Raw genomic sequence first — 22,158 nt, forward strand, 5'->3', positions numbered from 1 at the left:
TGAGTCACAGCTGCTGATAGAGATGTCATGGCTGTGCTCAGAGCACAGTGTTCCACAACCCCATCAACAAAGACTTGGGAGCTGTAGACCTAAGGATACCTGTGACCCTGATCATAGAGCCTCCCATAAAAAAGGACAAGTTTTCAGATCAGCTGACCACCATGCTGTGCCACCCAGGTGGCGCAGTGATGCCTTATGGAGTATGAAAGTCCCAGCACTCAGGAGGTAGAGGTAGAAGGATCAAGGCAAACCTGGGCTACATAAAAAAACAAACAAAAAAAACTGTCTCAAAAAAACAAAAAAACAAAAACAAACAAACAAAAACCCAGTATATTCAGAAGAGCAAAGGGGCTTATGGGTTAAGAAAGCTGTATCTAAGGAGTTACACTGGGGGTGCTGAGCAGGGCTTCTGTGAACTTCTGAGTGAGAACTTGGGATGGGGTAGGAGTCCCTACGATGCATCCTTCTCCAGTCTGTGAAGCTCTTTGAACATCCACAGCAAGGCAGCTTGTGCCTCTGACTCTTAAGGTACACAGGAATAACATTATTTGCTACCAGAGTGTGCTTATTGTCACTTCGTGGGAGAGCCCAACACCACAATGCTTAGTGAGAGTCCATATTGGAGTTTTGTTTTAAATTTAGAAATTTTTACTTAATGATCTGTCTCTGGAATGACCTCCTCCATAGGGTCATTCTTAAGGAAATTCCTGCTTCCCTTCTCGGCAGCATTTACCATTCAGAGTCCTAAACATTTGCTTCTCCGGCTGGACTCTATCTCCATGAAGGAATCTTTACATTAATGCAAAGAAAGGACTTTTCTGAGTAGCAAGAGGCCACCATGCCCGGATCAGAGACATGTATAGAAACACAGCTATGAACATGCAGGGGTGTGTGCGTGCATACACGCATGCTCAAATGAGTATGTACATAGATATGCACATGGTGCACAAGCTGGCAATTGCCGGAGATGAAATTGAGTTCATTACATGTAAATCAAAGTCTGAAGTTGAAATAAGTTTTCTGGGGAATTCTAACTTAGCAATTGACCTAATGGGTTTTCCTTTGGGAATCGGTTTGTAATCTCACATCAGTGGTTTGGGGGAAGAAGCCAGTTTGTTGCAGTACCACTTGCCGAGGACACTAATAGATTGTGTGCCCCTCATCCCCTCTTTTTTTCTGTGACTACTTGGTGTGCAACTACTCATCGTGTCCAAGGTTAGGTCTTAGAATGTCAGAGATACAGTCTTCACACTGGCCTTTTCATTTACCCACCTGCAATGCCTGCACAGAGCTCGCAGGTGTAACTCTTCCAGCTTCAAAGTTCAGAATAGCTGGAAGCAAGGTGTGCTGTGTGCTATATAGCATTGGTGTCCCACTGTCTCTTCATCACCTCCAGACATGTCCACAGCTCCACCACCCTCCTACTCTCATCTAAAGCTGTTGCTCTGTTTTTGCCTTCCCCCCGATTAGCTTCCTTATCTAAGGTCCCTGGCATAGCAGAACTTCTTGTGTTTAGGTCTGTGAATAGGGGAGGTTACACAGGGGTGTGGGCCATGTGTAGTTTAACACTGAGAACAGACCCTGCAGGACCTGGGCAGGGGTGCAATTATTTAGTAAAATGTTGCCCTCAAATGGACCAGGCCAGCCTTGAACTCAGAGATCCACCTACCTCCCAAGTGCTTGATTAAAGGCATGCATGCACCACGGTGCCCAGCCCCTCTTTTTTTTTCAACATAAACCAGAAAAGACCCTATACCTGTCACTCCAGCAGGCTGAGTTTGCTTCAAGGGCTGTCCTTTAGAGTGCAGATCCTAGGAAAATATCCTCACTGGTCTTACTTTGAGCAGCAGGAGTGGCAGCTTCCATCAGGAAGTCTGGGAGGAGGGCTAGGCTGGAAGCCAGCCAGCTCTGCAGAATACAGGCTGTGACACTCACTCTTCCAGGACCTGTGGACCAAAGCCTTTCTTTCCTCCAGATGGGCCAGGGTGAAGTCACCTCATTGATGAAGACCTCTCCTGCCACAGTCATTCCTTCCTTTGGAAACACTGCCTGGAAGGCCTTGCTGGCTGCAGTTCTTTTCTTGTCCCTCTTGAGGGAATTTTTGATTCCATTGTCCTCAAATATATGCGTCATTTCTAATGACAATGATTAAGAGAAAAAGAAGCCAAGGATCTGGGAACACAAGAAGCCTAGAAGAATCGGTGATGTCTTAATAGAGCCCAGGGTGACAACAGGCATCCATTTGGGACTGCGGATAGAGAGGCAGAGCCAGAGTGTAAGACGCTGTGGCTCCAGAGGCTGGTATCTCAGATGAAAGGATTGTTTTATTTAGTTTCTTATTTTGTTAGAACTCAAGGGAAGGTGCATATGTGATGATTCTCTAGAGGAACAGAAGCAACAGAATAAATGTATATCACAAAGGCATTTATTAGCTGCAGATACAACAATGGCTGTCTGCACACAGGAGATGCTGACAACCCAGTAGCTGCTCAGCCCATGAAGCTGGAACTCTCAGCAGTCCTAACCTGTCACTGAAGGCCTGGAGGATTCCTGGAGAACATCTGGTCTCGAGTCCCTCTTGGAGGACAAAGAAACTGAGTTATGATGTCAGCAAAGTTTGACTAGAGCATCTCTGGAGGCAGCCACAGAGTAGATCCACTCACCAGCAAGAAGCAGAGGCAGGCAGGTAAAAGCAGCGGTCCTTCCCTCACATGTCTTCTGGGCGGCCTCCAGAAGCTGTCTACCCCAGAAAATCTTCCCTCATCTTGTTAATTCTTCAAGACCCATCAAGAGGTGTGTTTCTTAGTTCATCCCAGATACAGTCAAGCTGGCAACCAAAATTAACCTTCACAGACCAAAAGCAGCTTCCTTGTGGGCTCAGCCAAGGAAAGTCATCACTAATGTTTGGTGCTCTGAGGCCTCCCTGAGGCTTAGAGAGCCCTGACTGTGGGATGAGGACTTCCCCACCTGACAGGGATCAAAGTGAAGGTGCAAAGTGAAGGTGCAAACTCTGTCTTGAAACTTCAGGAAATGACTCTTCTTAAGTGGCTCGCAATGCATTTATCAGACAGCTGCTCCTTGGCTTATTTTAGAGAGGTGAACTTGTGGCTGGGAAGCATGCCGGAACTGTGCAGGCAGTAACTGCGGCTGATGGAAGGCTGGAGCAGAGTCACCCAGACTGCTATGGGGAGCAACGGGGCTGAAGGATTCTGATTCCCATGGCAGTGACAGAACACTGGAGAAAGTCGGCTGGCTCATGGTTTCAGCAGCGATAGCTTGACAGTGGTGTTTCTGGGTCGCGGTGAGATAGAGCGCATGGGTGTGGAGTGTGTGGTGGACCAGAAATGTTCACCTCCTGATGGAAACCAGGAAGGAAGGAAGAGGGTGGGAAGTAGGAAAGGGAAGGAGATGTGAAGGTCCAAGAGCAGCCTCAAGGATACCTCCCTTCTAATGTTACCAGCCTGGAAGAAATCATTGTATTCCAAAGGCACCCTTGAGTGTGCGAACTTTAGGGGGACCCCAGAGTTCCCCAGCTCTTCTTTCTTCACCCTTCCTCCTTTCCCCTCTTTTGTTTTTTTCTTTCAGCACATACTGACCTTGTTGCATTTTTGTTTTGTTTTCATTTTTCAGAGAGAGAGAGAGAGAGAGAGAGAGAGAGAGAGAGAGAGAGAGAGACTTTTCTCAGTTTTTATTGGGACCTTCTTGATATGTTTGAGATAACTAGTGGTATAGTTTAGAGTGGTATGGTATACAGTCTCATATTTTAGACTACAGTGGTTGGTACAGGGCCCCCACATGTCCTCAGCTTCCTAGTCCTGTCCCTTTGCATTCAGACCTCCAGCCAATACCACCCTCAGCAGACACTTGTCTTCTCTCCGAGGAATTTTACCTTCGATGGACTACCAAGTACAATGAGGAATTCAATATGGAGCCTTTTCAACTGGCTCCTTTCCAGTAGTACAGTGCATGTGATTTGTTGCTTGTTTGGGGACAGGGTCCTATCCATGTGCCTTACTATGTATCTGAGGCTGGCCTTGAACACTTGATTCTCCTACCTCCTCAAGTACTGGGATTACTTACCGTACAATGTATTTGGGGGGTCACGTGTGTTCATGTGTGAAAGCAGATGATTCACTTTGTTGCTGGACAGTATTTGACCTTGTGTATTGGTTGTTCTTCCTGTTGCTGTGATAAAAAATATGCTGAGAAAAGCAACTTAAGGAAGGGTGGTTTTTTGGCTCACAGTTTGAGGGTGCCCTTTATCATGGTGGGGAGGCAGGGCAGCAGGAGCATGAGGCGGCTGGTCACACTACATTCACAGTCAGGAAGCAGAGAGAGATGGATGCTGGTGCTCAGCTAGCTTTCTCCTTGTCTGTCCAGTCCAGGACCCCTGGAACAGTGCTGTCCGTGTTGAGGTCAGGTCTTCCCGCAGCAATTAACACAGGCTAGGAACTCTCTCATAGACGTGCCCGGAGGCACCTCTTCCAGGTGATGGTAGATCCTATCCACTTAATGATCAATAGTAACTGTCACCCCAGGGGTGCAGCACCATATGTCCCCCATCCACCAGTGGAGTTGGGAGGAGACTGAAGCTGCCATGCACACTGCACACAGCCTTGTGTGGGCTTCAGTTCTGACTCATCTCACAGAAGAACCTTGGGGCACCATTCCTGCATGTTGTCACCTAGTCCAGTGACACGGCAATCTTTCCTAGAAGCTCCATAGTTTTGCACCGAAGCCGGTGATCCACCCTGAGTTAGTTTTCATATAGGCGTGAGGTACATCTGGAAGTTCTCCTTATATTTTGATAGGAGTGTGCTTTATTTTTTATTTTTTTATTTTTGCAGAATCGTGTGTACTGCTCTGAAGACCAGTTGGTATCTGTGTGACTCATTTCTATATTCCTCTCTGTGGCATTGACGTTGACATTGTATTCAATTGTTTCCCAGGGTCACCTGTTTTAGTTACTATAGATTTACACCATCTTTAATTATGTAGTGGTTTATCTAGTTTTTTTTTTCTTCAAAATTGGTTTGGTTTGGCTATTCTAGTTCCTTTGTGTTCTTCTGTGAATTGAAAATCGCCTTTTCAGTTTATGAAGAGTGTCTGACTGCACATTTGATGGGCTCATGTTAACTTGTGGACCACTTTGGAGAACAGTCCCCTTGCCTTCCTGATCTTCAAATCCATCAATACTCTCCCAGGCTGTTTATTTAGAGTTTGCATTTGAGTGGTTTTTGTAACTTTCAGTTTATAAATCTAACATATTACCAGGTTTGTATCTCATGTTTTCATTGCTACTTTAAATGGGACTGACGGGGGGGGGGGGGGAGTCACATGTGTATGCATATATGCGTAGAGGCCAGAGGTCAACCTCAGGTATCATTCCTCGGCACACAGTCTACTTTGTGTTTTTGAGACAGGGTCTCTTCCTGGCCTGGAGCTCATTAGTTTGGCTACACTGGATGGCTAGAGATCCACCCTATTAATGTGGGTACTGGAGATCTTAACGCAGGCTCTCCTCCTTTGTACAGCTCTTTACCAACTGAGCTGTCTCCAGCTCCCTAAATGGAACTAAATTTTATTAATTTATTTTTTACATCCCAATCCCAGTTTCCCCTTCCTCCTCTCTTCCCGCTCCCCTCTCCCTCTCCTCCTATCTGCTCCTCAGAGAGGGTAAGTCCTCCCCTAGGAAGTCTACTAAGTCTGTCCCATCATCTTGTTGAGGCAGGACCAAGCACCTCTCCACCCCCACACCCCTGGGAACCTTTTTTTTTTTATTTCAATTTCCAGTTACGTATTGCTTGTGTTTAGAAATAGAATTGATTCTTGAGCTTTGACCTTGCAGCTGGCAATCTTGCCAGTCTCTCTTAGTCCTAGGAGCTCTCCTGGAGTTGATGAGTATTTTCTATGTAGACAGTCATATTACCCATAGGTAGAAAACACCTCCCCTGTCAGTTTGCCTCCTCCCTTTTTCTTGTCTTCACCAGTCTGGAGTTGTAGAGTAGAAAAGCCACATCAGATGTCTTCCATCCTCGCTTGTCCCTGATCTCAGGGCAGCATCTCTCAGGCACTCATCTCAAATGAGATCGCAGTCATGGGTGCATTATAGATGCGCTTGATCAAGCTTGCCCAGTTCTTTTAAATTCCTTCTTGACAGAGAGGTAGTTTTATTATTATTATCATGATTAGATCTTAAAATTTATCAAATGCTTATTCTAACTCTATTAAGATTGGGTTTTCTTTATTCAGTTGACTTGGTACTTTGCTGTGATTGATAGTCAAATATTGGGCCACTCTTTTGTTTATGAGATAAATCCCGCCAGATAAGGCTGTTATAACTGTGGTATATTGCTGAATTTGATCTTTTAGTGTTTTCTTGATTGTGCTTTGAACTTGTATTCATGAGGGATAGTTGTTTGCAGGTCTCTTTTCTTGTCTGCAATGTTATTTATTTATTTGGGTGTCTGGGTAATGATTATAATTGTTTAATTATTCCTCAAATGCCTGGTGGGATTCTTCTGTGAAACAACAACACATCTTTCCCTTGTTCTTCTGTGTGTGAAGCATCCTTGTTTTTCCATCTGAAGCTCCTGAAGAGTCACCTTTAGTTGTCTTAGCAAGTTTTCCTAGCCCAGTCGCTCATTAGTCATTAGTCATTCCCTCCTTCACCACCCTCTCCCCCCTCCCCTTCACTCTACTCTCCCCTTCTCTCCCCTCCACTGTCTTTCCACCCCTTCCTCCCTCACTTTTTCCTCTCTCTCTCTCTCTCTCTCTCTCTCTCTCTCTCTCTCTCTGTCTCTCTCTGTCTCTCTCTCTCTCTCTCTCTCTCTCTCTCTCTCTCTCTCTCTCTCTCTGTGGAGGTGTGTGTTTCAAGACAGGGTTTCTCTGTGTAACAACCCTAGCTGTCCTGGCACTCGATCCATAGACCAGGCTGGCCTCGAACTCACAGAGATCCACCTACCTCTGCCTCCTGAGTGCTGGGATTAAAGGTGTGTTCCACTACTACCGGGACCCTCTTCTCTCTTTTCATCTCCCCTTTCCTCTCCTGTCCTCTCCTCTTCCTTCACCTTCCCTACTCCCCCTTTCTCCATCCCTCCCTCCATCCCTCCCTTTCCCCCTCTCTTTCTGTGTCTGTCTGTATCAATGATCAGCTCTTGTTTTTCCTTATATTTGAGACTATGTGGCCACCCGACCTCTTCAAGTCTCTGTGGGCATTAGAGGAGTCACAGTTCTATTGTTTGCCAGGCTTTGTTTTTCTCCAGGCTCTGCTATTCCCTCTAACAGTCTCCATCCAGACACAGTTGTCCTTGGGACTATTTTTAATCCATGAGGTTCATGTGGTTTTGAAAGGAAATTGGGCGGTTTCCTTGTGGTGTGTGGAGGGAAGTACTTGGGGAGGCTGTAGTCATGGGTAATGGCAGATGGAAAGAAACATGGACTGGTAGAGTCAACTGAGAGACGTGATGGATTCTACATTCTTCCATCTCTGCTTGAGATGAGATGATGGAGAAGGGCCATGGACATGGAGTTGTATGTTTGTTTGTTTGTTTGTTTGTTTGAGAGAGGGTTATCTAACCCAGGCACCATGTAGCTGAGATGATCCTCCTGCCTCTTCTTCCCCAGTGTTGACATTAGAGGCCTGTGTCACCTCATCTGGCTTATGTGGCACTAGAGGTGGAACCCAGGGCTTCCTGCATAGGAGGCGGTGCTCTACACACTGAACCCATCCCCAACTCTAGGCTGCCATTCTTAACCATGGCCCCACCCTGTACTTTGTGACAGGAGAGACGGATATGTTTTTCTGTACCTAGAACCTAAGGATCCTTTTGGCTTGCCTGCCTCACTGTGGAAACACACTCTTAAAGAGGTGTCCTTTCTGCCATGAGAGGCTGGCAGTCTGTCAAGTTGGGTCACCCCTGCTTTGAAGGACACTAGCATTAGGCTCGATGGAAGCACTAGCCTTTCCTGGAAGCTTTCTTGTCTTCATGGTCCACCACATGTAAGAGCCTCCACTGTGTTGGGCATTAGTGTACCTGTGCAAGGGCCATTCACCTCAGCTTTAACCACACCCTGCCCCCCTTTGGAACTCCATGCTTCCCCATCCAGGAGTGTCATTCTTCAGACCTATTTTCTTCTCAAAGGCTAACTTTCTTCTAAAAGTCACCCTGGAAAACTTCAAGAATGTGTCATTCAGTTTGGTTGCTGCTATCTTCTTGACAAAATGCACATACAAATATATGGCAAAAACAGTTCAAAGGTGCAGGGGGAAATGGTTCTGGAAAGATGGCTCCTCAACTACAAGCAGCTGCCACCAAACCCAATGATCCTAGAACCCACATGGTAGGAGACCTGACTCCCATTAGTTATCCTCTAACCTCCACATAATCACAGAGGTACTCATATGGCTCCTCCCAAATAAATAAATGTCATTTTAAAATTTTAAAAATATTCAAAGGAGGAAAACTTTATCTAGGCTGAGAGGCTAAGGTCCATAGTCAGTTGGCATCATTGTTTCTGACTGGTGAGGCAGGGCATCATGGGGGAAGGGTGTGGTGGGGCACGGCTGCTCACCTCTCAGGGATGGGGGAACAGAGAGACCACACCTGTGGCAGCAGACTCCCTTCTTCCCTTTTTGTTATATAGACTCCGGCCCTTGGGGCTGATGCTGCCCACAACAGAGCAGGCAGCCTCCCCCTAAGTAACCTCTGGGAACCTGGAAACTCGTTCACAGACACAAGTGGGTCTTTCACTTTCCAATCTCCAAGGAGCATCTCAACTTCTCAGTCCAACCAAGGTGGCAGTCCAGAGCCACATGCATGTTCTGCCTTGCTCAACATTCCAGGAGCGTCCTCCCAGGGCAGGTGCCCCATGAGGGCATCACGGGACTCAACAGATGTTTGAGTGAATGTAAGAAAGAAGCAACACAAAGCCAGAAGTAGTTTTCCCTTAGATTGTTTTCTTTTACTTTTTAAGATTATAACATAATTACATCATCCCCCCTCTTTCCCTTCCTCTCTCCAAACCCTCCCATGTGCTCCTCCTTGCTCCCTTTCCAATGTATGCCCCCTTTTTATACCAATTGTTGTTTCAGACATATATACTCATACATATTCCTAAATAAATAAATACACCTTGCTCCATGTGTATGTTACTTGTAGATATCTTTGTGGGGCTAACCGTTTGGCATTGAATAATCAGTTGGTGTTGCCTTCCTGGGGAAAAACTGTTTCTCCCAGTCTTAGCAGTCCTTAGTTGACTACAGTTCTTTGTGCATGAATGAGCAGTAATACACATAGGAGGAGTGTGATGGTTTTGAGCCAGTGAACAAGACAGTGGTCAATGTTCCTCCGAGGCTTTTGTCTCCACTCCCTGCCAGAGTTAACTTCCCTCCATGATGAACTGTGACCTAGAAGTAAAGTCAAATAAACCTTTTGCTCCTCTGAGTTTCTTAGGCAGCTGGGTCAGTAGCTTATTCTGTAAAGTGCTTGCCTTAAAAAGCACAAAGACATGAGTGTGACCCCAGAACCCTCTTTTAGAATCCCAGTGTTGGGGAAACAGAAAGGTAGGTCCCTGGGACTCACTGGCCAGCTTATTCTAATCAGTGAGTTCCACATCCCCTTAAGTAATTCTCTCTGGGAACCTGCATCAAAAAGCAAACAAAAAACAAGCAAACAAAACAACAGAAGGTGCTAGAGCTATGGCTTAATGGTTGAGAGCACTTGTTCTTTCGGAGGACCCAGATTCAGTTCCTAGCACCCACATGTCAATTCAGAACTATCTGTAAGTCCAGTTCCAGTGAATCCAGTACCTACCCACTGTGACCTCCATAGACACTCCCGAACACACGCACACAGACATGCATACAGGCAAAACACCCATGCACATAAAGATAAATAAATCTTTATAAAAATGATGTGGTTGGGGCCAGAGGAACAACTCCTGGGGTTGGCCTCTGACCTCCACAGACATGTGCACCTGCACACACGTGAGCAGCTACATATAAAAACACATTCACATACATAGAGAATTCTAGTTCCCTTTCTGTCACTATGATGATGTCACTAATATGTCATACCACGATGACACTAATGTGCCTTGAAAGAGGAAAGTGTTTATTTGGCTTTACTTCCAGGTCACAGTCCATCACTTAGGGAAGTAATTCAGGGCAAGGACTGGAGGCAAAACCATGGAGAAACAGTACTCACTAACTCACATTCAGCTAGCTTTCTTATTATATAGAACCCAGGTTCACTTGCCTAGGAATGGCGATGCCCACAGTGGGCTGGGCCCTCTGACATCAATCATCAGTCAGGACAATTCCCCACAGACAAATCTAACCTGGGTAGTTCTGCAGTTGAGTGTATCTCTTCCCAGGTTGTGTCAAGAGAACAATAAAAACTAACTGGGAAGTGGGAGGGGAGCTTGGAACATAACAGCAAGTGAAAGACCATTCTAGATAGCTGTGATGATTTGCAGTGGCCATAGGGGTAATTGAAGAAACAATAAGGGTTTAGGGTGTTGTTCATCTCAGATCCGTGAGAAAGGCCCATCTGTGGGATGAGACAGTGGTCTAATGCAGTTTCCTGCCTCTGCCTTAAGGAAACAGCTCTCCCACAAAAAGTGAGAAATGGACCAATTCTCCTACTTTGTTACGTGAGGATTAGCTTGGGAGCCATTCACCTCCCTTCCCATCTGCTCTTGAATTCTGAGTTGTGACTAAGGTTTCTTTTTTGTCTCTTCTCCCCATGGTGCCTCCTGCCATTTGTGTTGCTGCCTTCCACCGCCATATGGGAACAGTGCCTACCGCACCCCCCCAGAACGTTCAGGCAGAAGCTGTGAATTCCACCACTGTGCATTTCCTGTGGAACCCGCCACCCCAGCAATTTATCAACGGTATCAACCAGGGATACAAGGTACCAGATGGCACTCGGGCAGTATTGATCACATCATACATTAGGTTCTGCCCTTCCTATGTCATTGAAAACTCAGGGCATCAAATTCAGAGGATGGCAACCTTGGTGGGGTCACCATTTGTCCCCAGTCTGATCAGTTATCCCAGAAATTCAAATGATCAGTTAAGAGGATACAGGAGAACAGGCTCTAGTCAGATTGATGGGCTTCAGAAAGGCTGGGAAATGGCTCAGTCAGTGTGCCATACAAGTATAAGGACTTGTGATCCTCAGAACCTATGAAACTAAAAGATCCATGTTTGGTGTGTACACCTGTAATCCCAGCACTGGGGAAGTAGAGACAGGAGATCCCTGGGACTTGCTGGCCAGCCAGCCTAGTGGAATGAGTAAGCTCCAAGTTTAGCGAGAGACCCTGTCTCAAAAACTAAGATGGGCGATGACTGAGGAAGACATTTGATGTCAGCCTCTGACCTCCACAGGCATGGACACCCATGGGCATGCATATACACGCACACCAGCATACGCATGTGCACACATTCATCTCTCTCTCTCTCTCTCTCTCTCTCTCTCTCTCTCTCTCTCTCTCTCTCACACACACACACACACACACACACACACACACACACACACACACAATCACCTGTGTGGGATGACTGGTGTCAGTGTATGTCCAACCGCTTCTTCCTAGAAGGGCAGAACACAGTCAAGGGCAGGGATCCATGAAAGGGGAACTCCCATCCAGCAAAGAGACCACTTTGTTCTCTGCTTTGGGAATAGTTCTGTTTAAAGAATGGAGACCAGAGAGTGTAGTCCAGGGTGCCCTACCAAACTGAATTAATGAACAGACTTGGTTGCTGGATAAGATGGGCTCTGGTACACACTCCAATAACATAGTTTCTTTCTTTTATATCAACTTCTCCTGGTTGGACTTGGGAGTCTGACTTCATTGTGCAAAAGTGGGTTCACTAACCCCTTATTCAGGAGACTTAGAGAACCCCTTCAGAGAGGGGTGAGTCACTGATGTTTTCAGCTGCAAAGGGGGTTGTTCCTCACACTTGGTTCATTTTTCTTTTTCATTTGGGGTCAGCTCCCTCAAACACTTGTTTGTCTGTGATGAGGGCAGGCCCAGCCAGGAGTGTGCCTTGCATCTGCCTCTTCCTCTGAAGTATCTAAGGGCAGATGCTTTTTTGAAAGGAAATTGTACTGATCAGCACGAAACGCCATCACTCTTGACTCTTCTGCCAGGTCTGTGTGGCGAGAACACTGCGTGCATCTGATGGCTGGCTTGTCAGTTTGATCTGCACAGATGTGTTCTTGTCCTGCTGCCTGCTGGCTTTCAGAACCAATCAGTTCTGGAGATGCATGGTGTCAAGAGACCAAAACTCATACTTGTACACAGCATTGCCAGATCATGAAAGTGGCTTTTCCTGGAACATGCACATGTACACACATAGGCACACGAGTACCCGTGCATGCTATTTCTTGTTTTGTTTTTAAGACAGTTTCTTAAGGACCAGGCTGGCCTCAAACTCATTGTGTGGCTGAATATGGCCTTGAAATCCTGATTCTCCAGTTTCCACCTCCTTAGTCCTGGGATTAAAGCATGTGCCAGCATGCTGGATTTATGTGGTACTGAGTTAGAACACAGGGTTTTCTGAATGCTAGCCAAGCTTATTACCAGTTGTTCTACATCTCTAGCCCCTGTATGTGCCCTATATTTAAAATTCTAACCTATCTCCTAAAGTCCATCTCAGGAAACTAGTATAACATAAATTATAAATCATTAATATTGTTCCTATTCAATCATTTTGAGTCGGTGTAGACTTCTATCTGGAGAATGTTTGTGTTCATCTCCTCATGCTAATTAGTTGGATTAGCAGATGATGTCATCTTTTCCCCTCACTATTAAAAAAAAAATCCATGTTCAGTCGTATCCTAAGAGAAGATGAAGGTTTAAGGAAGTGTCCATTACTGTAACAAGAGTTAAGCAGCCATTTCATTCATATATATAAATATATGCATGCAAATGTACAAAAATATATGAGACATATTTTGAACTCAACTTTTTGAAGTGAGATTATCAGATATAATGGGATTTGTAGCCAGGCCTTACTATCTCAGCTACTTGGGAGACTGAGGCAGGAGAACCACAAGTTCAAGACTAGACTGGGAAACTTAGTAAAACTGTAATGTGAACAGGGATGTAGCTCAGTGGTAGAGCAACTGCCTAGAATCTCCCAGTGAGGGGTTGGGGTGTGGCTCAGTGGTAGAGCACCTGCCTAGAATCCCCCAGTGAGGGGCTGGGGTATGGCTCAGTGGTAGAGCACCTGCCTAGAATCCCTCAATGGGGAGCTAGGAGTTTAGATCTGGGACAGAGTGCTTGCCATACATGTGTAAAGCTCTGGGTTTTATCCTCAAATATGAAAAACAGAAAAATGATGTGGGATTTATAAGCTTTTTGAATTGTGACTATGCTTTCTTCAAAGACATACTAATTGAAACTATAATTTTAATAGAGAGTTAATTGAAGAAATGCAATTCAAAGGGCATCTTTTCTTTAACCCTTTCCCTACCAGCTTCTGGCATGGCCAGCAGATACCCCGGAGACTGTCACTGTAGTCACTATTGCTCCTGACTTCCATGGAATCCACCACGGTTACATAACAAACTTGAAGAAGTTCACGGCCTACTTCACATCAGTCCTGTGTTTTACCACCCCGGGGGATGGGCCTCCAAGCACACCTCAGCTTGTATGGACCCATGAGGACAGTGAGTATCTCTCTCCTAATATTGGAGCCTATCCTCCCAGGGCCCATTGTCGAAAGGTAGTCACATCACTCCCTTTTTCTGGGTCACAGTGCAGAAGGCACATGGAAGCCCAGTAAATCAGTATATCCCTGACTGGTAAAATGACAGGTGACCCTTGGAATGTGGGAGCAGCTTTGTTCAGAGGCTCTGGGGACAGCAATAGAGGGAATAGTCCTATTGTGTTCAGTCTTGCTGAGTTAACTGTTGTTCACATTTTTAATTCTAGTCTCATGTTTTTTGTTGAGTGCCACCCATGCCCCCCCACACACACACAGAGACTTTGCTCTCTCTGCTACACTGGGGTCTTGCATCAGGCCTATTCTCTAACCTTGACTTCAGCTTGCATACCTGCACACAGTCAGTTCCAATGGGCCCCTGCTCTGCTCTCAGGCAACTGTTATGACAAGGACACATTGTCTGGTGAAGATATCTGATGGAGTAACTACAGGCGCACACCAAGACCATGTGCAGGAAGACTACCTGGACACAGTGGTATGCACTTATCCCAGTGCTTAGGATGCTGAGGCAGGAGGACTGTGGCTTTGATGCTAGACTAGCTAGGATCAGTAGCAAAATGTTTTCTCAAAAACCCAACAAACAAAAATCCAAGGAGTTTTGTGATAGCCATTTATAATGAAACCTTATGAAAAGCATTAGATGTCCCAAATGGGAACAACTGGGGAAGAAATGAAATAGTCGTACAACAAATAACCTGTAGTTATTAAAAACCTCAAACTTTGGAGCTCAAAAAACTTGAGGGAACACTGTTATGATATAATGTCAAGTGAAAAAACTCAACAAAATTACTTGAGACCCATGTTTTAGCATTTATATATTTAGCATTTATATATTACTTTGAGACTCTCTCTCTCTCTCTCTCTCTCTCTTGTGTGTGTGTGTGTGTGTGTGTGTGTGTGTGTGTTGTGTGTGTGGTGTGTGTGTGTGTTCACCTTATTTTTTTAAAGCAGGTTCTCTTAATGAGCCTGGAGCTACTCATTAGTCTGGGCTGGCTGAGCAGGGAGCCCAGGGATCCACCTGTCTCCTCCCAGGGGCTGGGGTGATAAATGTACCAAAGGACACCCAGCTTTTTAAAAGTGGATTGTGGGGCTCGAACTCAGACCCTGGGCCTGGGGTTAAAGCTGTTACCAAGCAAGTGTGAGGACCTGAGTGGGGAGTCCCAGCCCCACCTAAATGCTGGGTGAATGTTGAGACTAGCTGTGATTCCAGCCTCAGAAGGCAGAGACAGGGGATCCCCAGATCAAGTCAGCTAGTAACACTAGCCCTATGGGCAAGCTCTGGGTTTGATTGAGAGGCCTGCCTCAATGAATAGGTTAGAAGAGCCTAAGGACGACTCCTAACATCAACTGTGGGTCTCTACATGGGCACACATACACACTCACACCCATGCATGTGTATGATAGCTCCATACATGCAAACATACATATTGCCACACACCTCCATGAAATTGGAAAACTGAAAATGAATACAATAAAACAGAAAAAGAGCTTAAATCCTCAACTGAGCCATCTCCCCTGCCCTTAAAGTACCATTTTTAGTAGGCAGGGTGCCTGTTTGTCCTACTTAGAAGGATGTAGCACCTTCATGAAGATGGTATTGAAGGTGGGGTTGCAGCTGACTCTGGGAGTACAGCTTGTTTGGGCTCCAGTATGCCTTCACCAGAGCCCCAGTGAATTAGTAACATGCTGGGGGAGGGGCGCAGTAAAGAGAAAAAGAAGATAAATTGAAACCTAGATATTAGCAAAGTTAGAGGACAGCGCATTCGGGCAAGAATCCAGGAAGCAGAAACACTGGGAATATAAAAGGAGCAGAAAGCCGCCTCTGCCACTACATCGATCGCAAAAGAACAAGCCGCTTCACAAAACCCGTCAGAATGTCTTTCTGGAAGCTCGTGCTCGGGCGGGAGGATGGCATGGCCCTGACAGCCATCCTATTTTACCATCTTCCACAGAGAGAAATGACATTTGTCAGTGTTTCATCCCCTCTATGAAGGCCCCGCTGCTCTTACCCCCATGAGTGTGCCTTCCGAGGCTGCACCTGTTTTAAAATTCATAAGTTGTGTTAGGGGCTTTGTCATGGTTCCAGCAGGGAGAGAGGTACTGGTGGCTGCTTATGTGGCAAGGCTGATGGGAGCCAAAAGAGAGCCTGTGGCCCTCCTCTCCTGCATGCCAAAAGAGATCCCTGACTTCACACCAGAGCCCTCAGTGATACTGTCCCCAGCAGATTTGCAAAGGAGCCTGTGCAAGAAGCCTTGAGAAGGGTGCTCCCTTCCTGGCTAGAGCAGGTCCTTGGCAAAGAGAGGAGTATGGGGGAGTGTATTGTCTTCTCCAGACACCTTCTTTTCCTCTTAGGCAGGATGGTTCAGGCCTTTTGCTGGCACTTTCCCCTGCTCCTGACAAATCCCTTGGGAGAGAAGTATTCAGAAACTAGACTCCTGGGTCAGGTGAACAGGCACTGTCCTTAGCCCTAGGCTCCATTTCTAACTTCCACAAGGTCTGTGGGTGCCATAAAAGCCAGATTCCTTGTTCCTCACACTGGAAGATTCTAGTAAAGTATTCTTGCAAAGCCAAGCCCTTCTCTTGAGGATTCTAGGAAGATGGTCTACCACTGAGCTACATCCCAGCCCCTCACTGGGGCATTCTAGGCAGGTATTCTACTATGGAGCTATGCCCCCAACTCCTTAATGGAGGATTCTAGCAAGCAATTGATTTCCAGGCCAACCAGGCAGATTATTCTACTGGATTGGAAAAAGACAGAAGTTATGACTGAATTTCCTGTGGCTGCTTTCTTCACCTCACTCTGTGTGTCTGCATGAGCTGGCAAAGTAACATACTCCAGAACAGAGAGCACACCTCAGCACCCAGCCCCTAGTCCCAGATAGGTGCCTCCTGGTGTTTCTTCCCTACAGACTTCTGCTGACCCTGTCTCACCACTTCCTTTCTGTAGTTAAAGCTGCCCACAACAGTCTGATCAAAGAACGGCAGGCTTGAGTGTTAACAGGCATCTTTATTTTTAATTGGTAGAACCAGGAGCTGTGGGGCACCTGAGCTTCACGGAGATTCTGGACACCTCTCTCAAGGTCAGCTGGCAGGAGCCCCTGGAGAGAAATGGCATTATTATGGGTAAGCATCCTTCTCATCTGGAAAGGAAACCGGGAAGTGTGCCCTAACACGAAAAGGTGACCCCTGATGTCTATGTGGAGCCAAGTTACTAAGAGTGGCCCCAGACCTCCTGGGAGTAACTGGCATCTCTTCCTGGATGTGTTGTGGCCATTACCCTGGGGCGGAGGGTGGGGTGGGGTGGGTGGGGAGGTGGGGGGAAGGTAAGTAGGAGGTGTGGCTTATCTCCTTGTACAGACAGCATCCTCAGAGCTGGGAATTCATCCTCTGCTTCAGATGCTGCAGGATTCTCTTTAGGCGGCCAGAATTAGTCTCTCTCTCTCTCTCTCTCTCTCTCTCTCTCTCTCTCTCTCTCTCTCTCTCTCCATCTTTCCTCATATATTTAGCTCAGTTCTCATAACAATGTGGAATTGTATTGATATTCTGGCCATGTTACAGGTAAGGAAACTGAGGCTGAGAGAACCTGTATTAAGTAAACACACCTACTGTGTGCAGGTCAATAGCTAATGCCCTCTTAATAGGACAGGAATATGGTGCTGACATCTCCACCCTCCACCTTCTGTTGTGAGGGCTAGGACAAGACCCTGATCTCCTAGCTCCAAATCCCAGATCTGCCCCTGCCCCACCACACCTTGAGTGAGAAACCTAAGGCTGTAGAAGTGCTGTAGGATGAAGAACCTCAGACTCAAAGGGGTCCTCAGCCCCCTGGCTCTCGATGAGTTCAGCTCAAGGTAAACTTCACATGGCTGCTCCTTCACAGTAAACCCCTCCCCAGATGGCAGGGGGCTTGAGGAACAGCTCACCTTCACATGATTCTTAATGTTTGGCTTGTTTCTTTGTGTGGCACAGTGGATTGAAGCGAGGGCCTCCGGAATGCTAGGTAGTAAATAATTCCCTGATCCCCCAAAAGTTGCTGAAGGAAATTCATGTTCTTTTCCACTGAGCTGTTTCTGAGAACTGTGCAGACATGCCATGTTGACATAAGGTAGGCAAGGTGACCTGTGGCTGCCATCAGGCTGTGCTGTGGGCCCCTCCCCCTTGTGAGTGTCCTGGACAGTAGCAGTGGCTGTTCTGAACACTCCCCATTGCCAGGCTGCTCAACACTACAACATGCTACTTATCAGCTCTGTAACTACTCATATCCTGTATCCTAACTGGGCAGTGAGGACTCTGAAGGTGGAGGTCCCCATGATCACACAGCTTAGAAGTGGCTTATGGCAGCCATGCTCCCATTTCTGTCTCATCACATTCTTTGAGTAAGGTGCAAACTGTACTTCTGGTCTACCTGAAAGGTCCCCTCCTCCCCATCCACAACCCTCATCTGGTTTCCCAAAGCCCAGGGTTAAAGAAATACCTAGCAGTGCTGTGTGTTAAGTCCAAATGGCTTCAGTATGTGTACACTAAAATGTAAAAACAACACATTTAATAATAACACATATGGGACTGGGGAGATGACTCATGAGTTCAGTTCCCAGAATCTATTTTAGAAATCCAGGTGAGGTGTACATGTATTGGTAATCTCAGTATAAGGAGACAAACAGAAAGCCGTGGGTGCTTTCTTGTCAGCCAGCCTGGTTTAATTGGCTAGATGAAGGCTATCATAAGACCTTTCTCAACATAACACTCTCAGTTGTCTGCTGAACACCACATGCACACAGATGTATGCACATCTGCACACAGTAACACATACAAAGTTAAAGAAAAGCATATGTACAGCGTGCTCTGGCCACCTCCTGGATACCACCCAGCAGCTCAGTCCATGGATCCCCATTGGGTTCGACCACTTCCCTTCCTCCGCTAAGAGTTTGCCCAAGTCATCATCATCTGTCTTTTTTGTAGTCATGGCCCTACTCAGATCTGTGCTGTGCTCAGGTAAGATGTATCCACAGGTGTGTGGCATGCTGTGGGCTTTAAACAACTTTCTCAAACTGGCTCATGGGGTAGGGATGGGCAAAGAACATTGCAGACTGTCACTGCAATGGGGCAACTGCCACTGGGAGCACTCAAAAGTGACCCTGGCAACCAACCCCGACACTACTCAGGATGGAATGTCCTGTGGTAAGTTGTGTCCCCCAGAGCCCCTCACAGTGGTTCTCGGATCACACACAGGGTCTTGGAGTTAACCCCACCTCAAACAGTAACCATTGAGTAACATACATACACTTGTCCTCCTGACTCTGCCTATATTGTTCATTGTCCTCCCTGTGGGACCAGAGATGGCTGCTACTGGGGTAAGGGAGACATCAAAGCCCAGGTCTGTTGTGGATGGCTTCCCAAGTAGAGGGCAGCCCATACAGAGCATGTAAATAAGAGCGTTTCCCCAAGCCTGGAGCAGAAGGAAGCCAACCCAGAGGGGACAGACAGGCACTGGGTAGGTAGTAAAGACCTGATATAGATTAGTATATGTCACACAGAGAGAAGAAACAAATGCTAACAGAGAGATGATGGTGTGTCTGTGTAACATTCTCTGCTTCAAATTCATTAAGCCAGACACAGAAGGACCCTTGAGGTTCTAGAGACCCTGCTTGTGACAATAGCAAGCTGTTACCATGGGGGCGTTATTATCCCCAGGCAAGTCCTGCCTTCACATACCCCAGCCATGCAAGCTAGGATGTTGCCTCTCAGAAACCTGAAGACAGCAAGCCGGCTTTCTTTCCTTCTTCTCTCCTTCTTTTCTCCCCTTCCTTCCTTCTCTCTTCTCCCCTCTCTCCATCTGTGTGTGTGTGTGTGTGTGTGTGTGTGTGTGTGTGTGTGTGCTGAAGGGCTCATATATAATCATATAATTATGTATATGAGGTATGCATGCACACATTTGTGTATGTATATGTATGTGAGAATATGTTCATGTATGTGTAGGTGTGTGTGCACATTGTATGTGGAGGCCAGAAGACATCCTTAGTTGTCTTTCTTTGGGCACAATCCACCTTGCTTTTTAAAACAGGGTTACTCATTGGCTTGGTATTCACCAAGCAGGATAGACTGGCTGGCCCCAGGTTCTGCTTATCTCCACCTCCCCAGTACTAGGATTACAAACAGATGCCACAATTTTGATGTGGGCACTGGGGAACCGAACTCAAATCCTCATGTGTGTATAGCAAGCACTTTACTCACAAAGCCATCTCTACAGTCCCTGAAAGGAAGTCTTTCTAGCTCACATCCCAGGGACCCATCTGGGGACTGTATCAGAGCTTTGCTCATCCTTTATTCTGGAGATGGGTCTGCAGAGTGAGGGGGCAGGCAGTCTCACCTATCCAACTGTCCTCAAGGCATGTACCGTGTTCTAGAAACTGTCCAAGACTCTTCAGAAGGCATCCTAACCCAAGAGGGTTTCCCCTGTCCCAGATTCACACCCCACCCCTCCTGAACTCCCCCACTCCTTCCAAACTGCCCACACACTTCATTCCTGTTTTATAGCTTAAGGGGAGACCAGTGGAGCTGAGCCAACATTCCATGGCTGAGAGCTAGTTGCCAGGACCTCCAATTTATGATCATCTGCTCTCGCCAGCTAATGGGGCCTAATGAACTCATTTTCATACTTTATTTAAACAAATACCTGCAGTCACAAGCGGCCGGCTAGTGTTTATGATGGAGCTTGACCCTCAGAGCTCAGATGTTTCCCAGTTGGATTCTGTCTGCCTGCTTCCACTGTGGCCTCAGCTGAGTGAAGAGGCTGCCCCACTGCTAGCAGAGCTTCAGACAGAATCTGTCCTTCATATCAGGACCAAAGTTGTTCCCTCCTCACTGCCTGGCCTGCACTTCTCTGTAAAAACATGTGTTTGCAGAAGCTGGGGCAGGTGCCTGCTGCTCTGAGAAGCGCTATAGAGGGGAAGCGCTCACCGATTGAAACCAAATGACAGTGTCATTAGCTGATTCCCTGTGACACCCACCTTCAATGTTACTCAACACTCCATGCTCTGCCTAATGGCAGGCAGCACCCCGCCCCCCCCCAAAAAACATGAATCTTCCCTAGGACAAGCCAGAAGCCCCAAGAAGGTCAACATTGTGCTGGAGATGTTTCAGTTAATAAAGCACATGCATGGGAACCTGATTCCCCAGAGCCCACATAAAAAGTCAGGCACACAGAACAGACTTGTATTCCCAGCACCGAGAGCATGGAGACAGGCAGGTCTCACAGAATCAGTGAACTCTGGGTTCAGTAAGACACACTGTCTCAAAACTTATGGTGGAAAGGGATTGGAAACATCAGCCTCTGGCCTACACACACACACACACACACACACACACACACACACACACACACACACACACACACACACTCACATACATACACACACAAACACAAATACACATACACTCACATAGAAACACATACACACATATGAACACATACATATACACACACTCAGGAGGGGGAGGGAGAGAGAGAAAGGAAGGAGAGTGAAGAAGGAGGAAGGAAGAGGAAGAAGAGGAAGAAGAGGAAGAAGAGGAAGAAGAAGAAGAAGAAGAAGAAGAAGAAGAAGAAGAAGAAGAAGAAGAAGAAGAAGAAGAAGAAGAAGAAGAAGAAGGTGCTTGCAGTTAAACCTGGCCTTCTGAGACTAGGTCAGGGAATGTTAGCATGCACCCCGTCCTTCAAAGACATCACATGTATAACTCCCACCACTGAAGGCAGCTGCAGGAGGCACATGCAGCTAGCTAAAGGTTCTGTCCTGGGCAATGTGACCTTTATGGTGGGGCATCTGTCAGAGATGTTGTTTTATCAGCCTGGCCCTTGGTGACCACCCCATTCCACATCTCCATTTTATTTTGCGGCCAGAAAGAGAAGGAAGCTTCAAACAAGGGCGGCCGTGCACCTGCCTGAGTAAATTGCCCATTGTGCTCTTGCTGTAAATTGCAGTATCTCCCAGTCTTCTCCAGTAAACCCTGATTTATGAGGGCCAGGATGCAGACAGACAGTCTGTGATTGGATGCACTACTCTCTTGGAGAGAATTTACTCCAGATCAACAGAAAATTATTTCTGAAGCTCCTGTGGTCGTTAGTCTCAGTTAGCAGGGCTGTTCCCAGCAGGTAAGAAACAGAGCTGGAGGTGGTTGGGGTGTTAGCTCTAGGCAACTCCTAGCTCTGCTCTCTCCTGCCACAAACGGAAGTTAGATGAAGCACTTGCTAGCCAGAGCTGCTGTAATCCACCATGCATGTCTCCAAGGCTGTGTGTATGTAGAGGGGAGACATCCTTACACACCACTTGCCTGCTTCTCTGCTCTGTGGAAATACCCACTATATCGTTCATCAGAAGTTCCCAGCCAGGGCTTTCTCTTCTGGTACAGATTTTATGCCCTCCAGA

At 46.7% G+C, this 22,158-nt stretch overlaps 1 protein-coding gene across 1 annotated transcript in view; it reads left to right on the plus strand.

The window, feature by feature from the left end:
* Positions 1-22,158, plus strand: part of Sdk1 (sidekick cell adhesion molecule 1) — a 954,927-nt gene that overhangs the window by 774,516 nt on the left and 158,253 nt on the right. The window contains exons 18-20 of the mRNA XM_035444149.1: positions 10,801-10,916; positions 13,490-13,682; positions 16,763-16,861. Coding sequence (XP_035300040.1) covers positions 10,801-10,916; positions 13,490-13,682; positions 16,763-16,861 — 408 coding nt within the window. The remainder of the gene's footprint in view (positions 1-10,800; positions 10,917-13,489; positions 13,683-16,762; positions 16,862-22,158) is intronic.

This window comes from Cricetulus griseus, chromosome 4, assembly GCF_003668045.3.
Source record: "Cricetulus griseus strain 17A/GY chromosome 4, alternate assembly CriGri-PICRH-1.0, whole genome shotgun sequence".
NCBI lineage: Eukaryota > Metazoa > Chordata > Mammalia > Rodentia > Cricetidae > Cricetulus > Cricetulus griseus.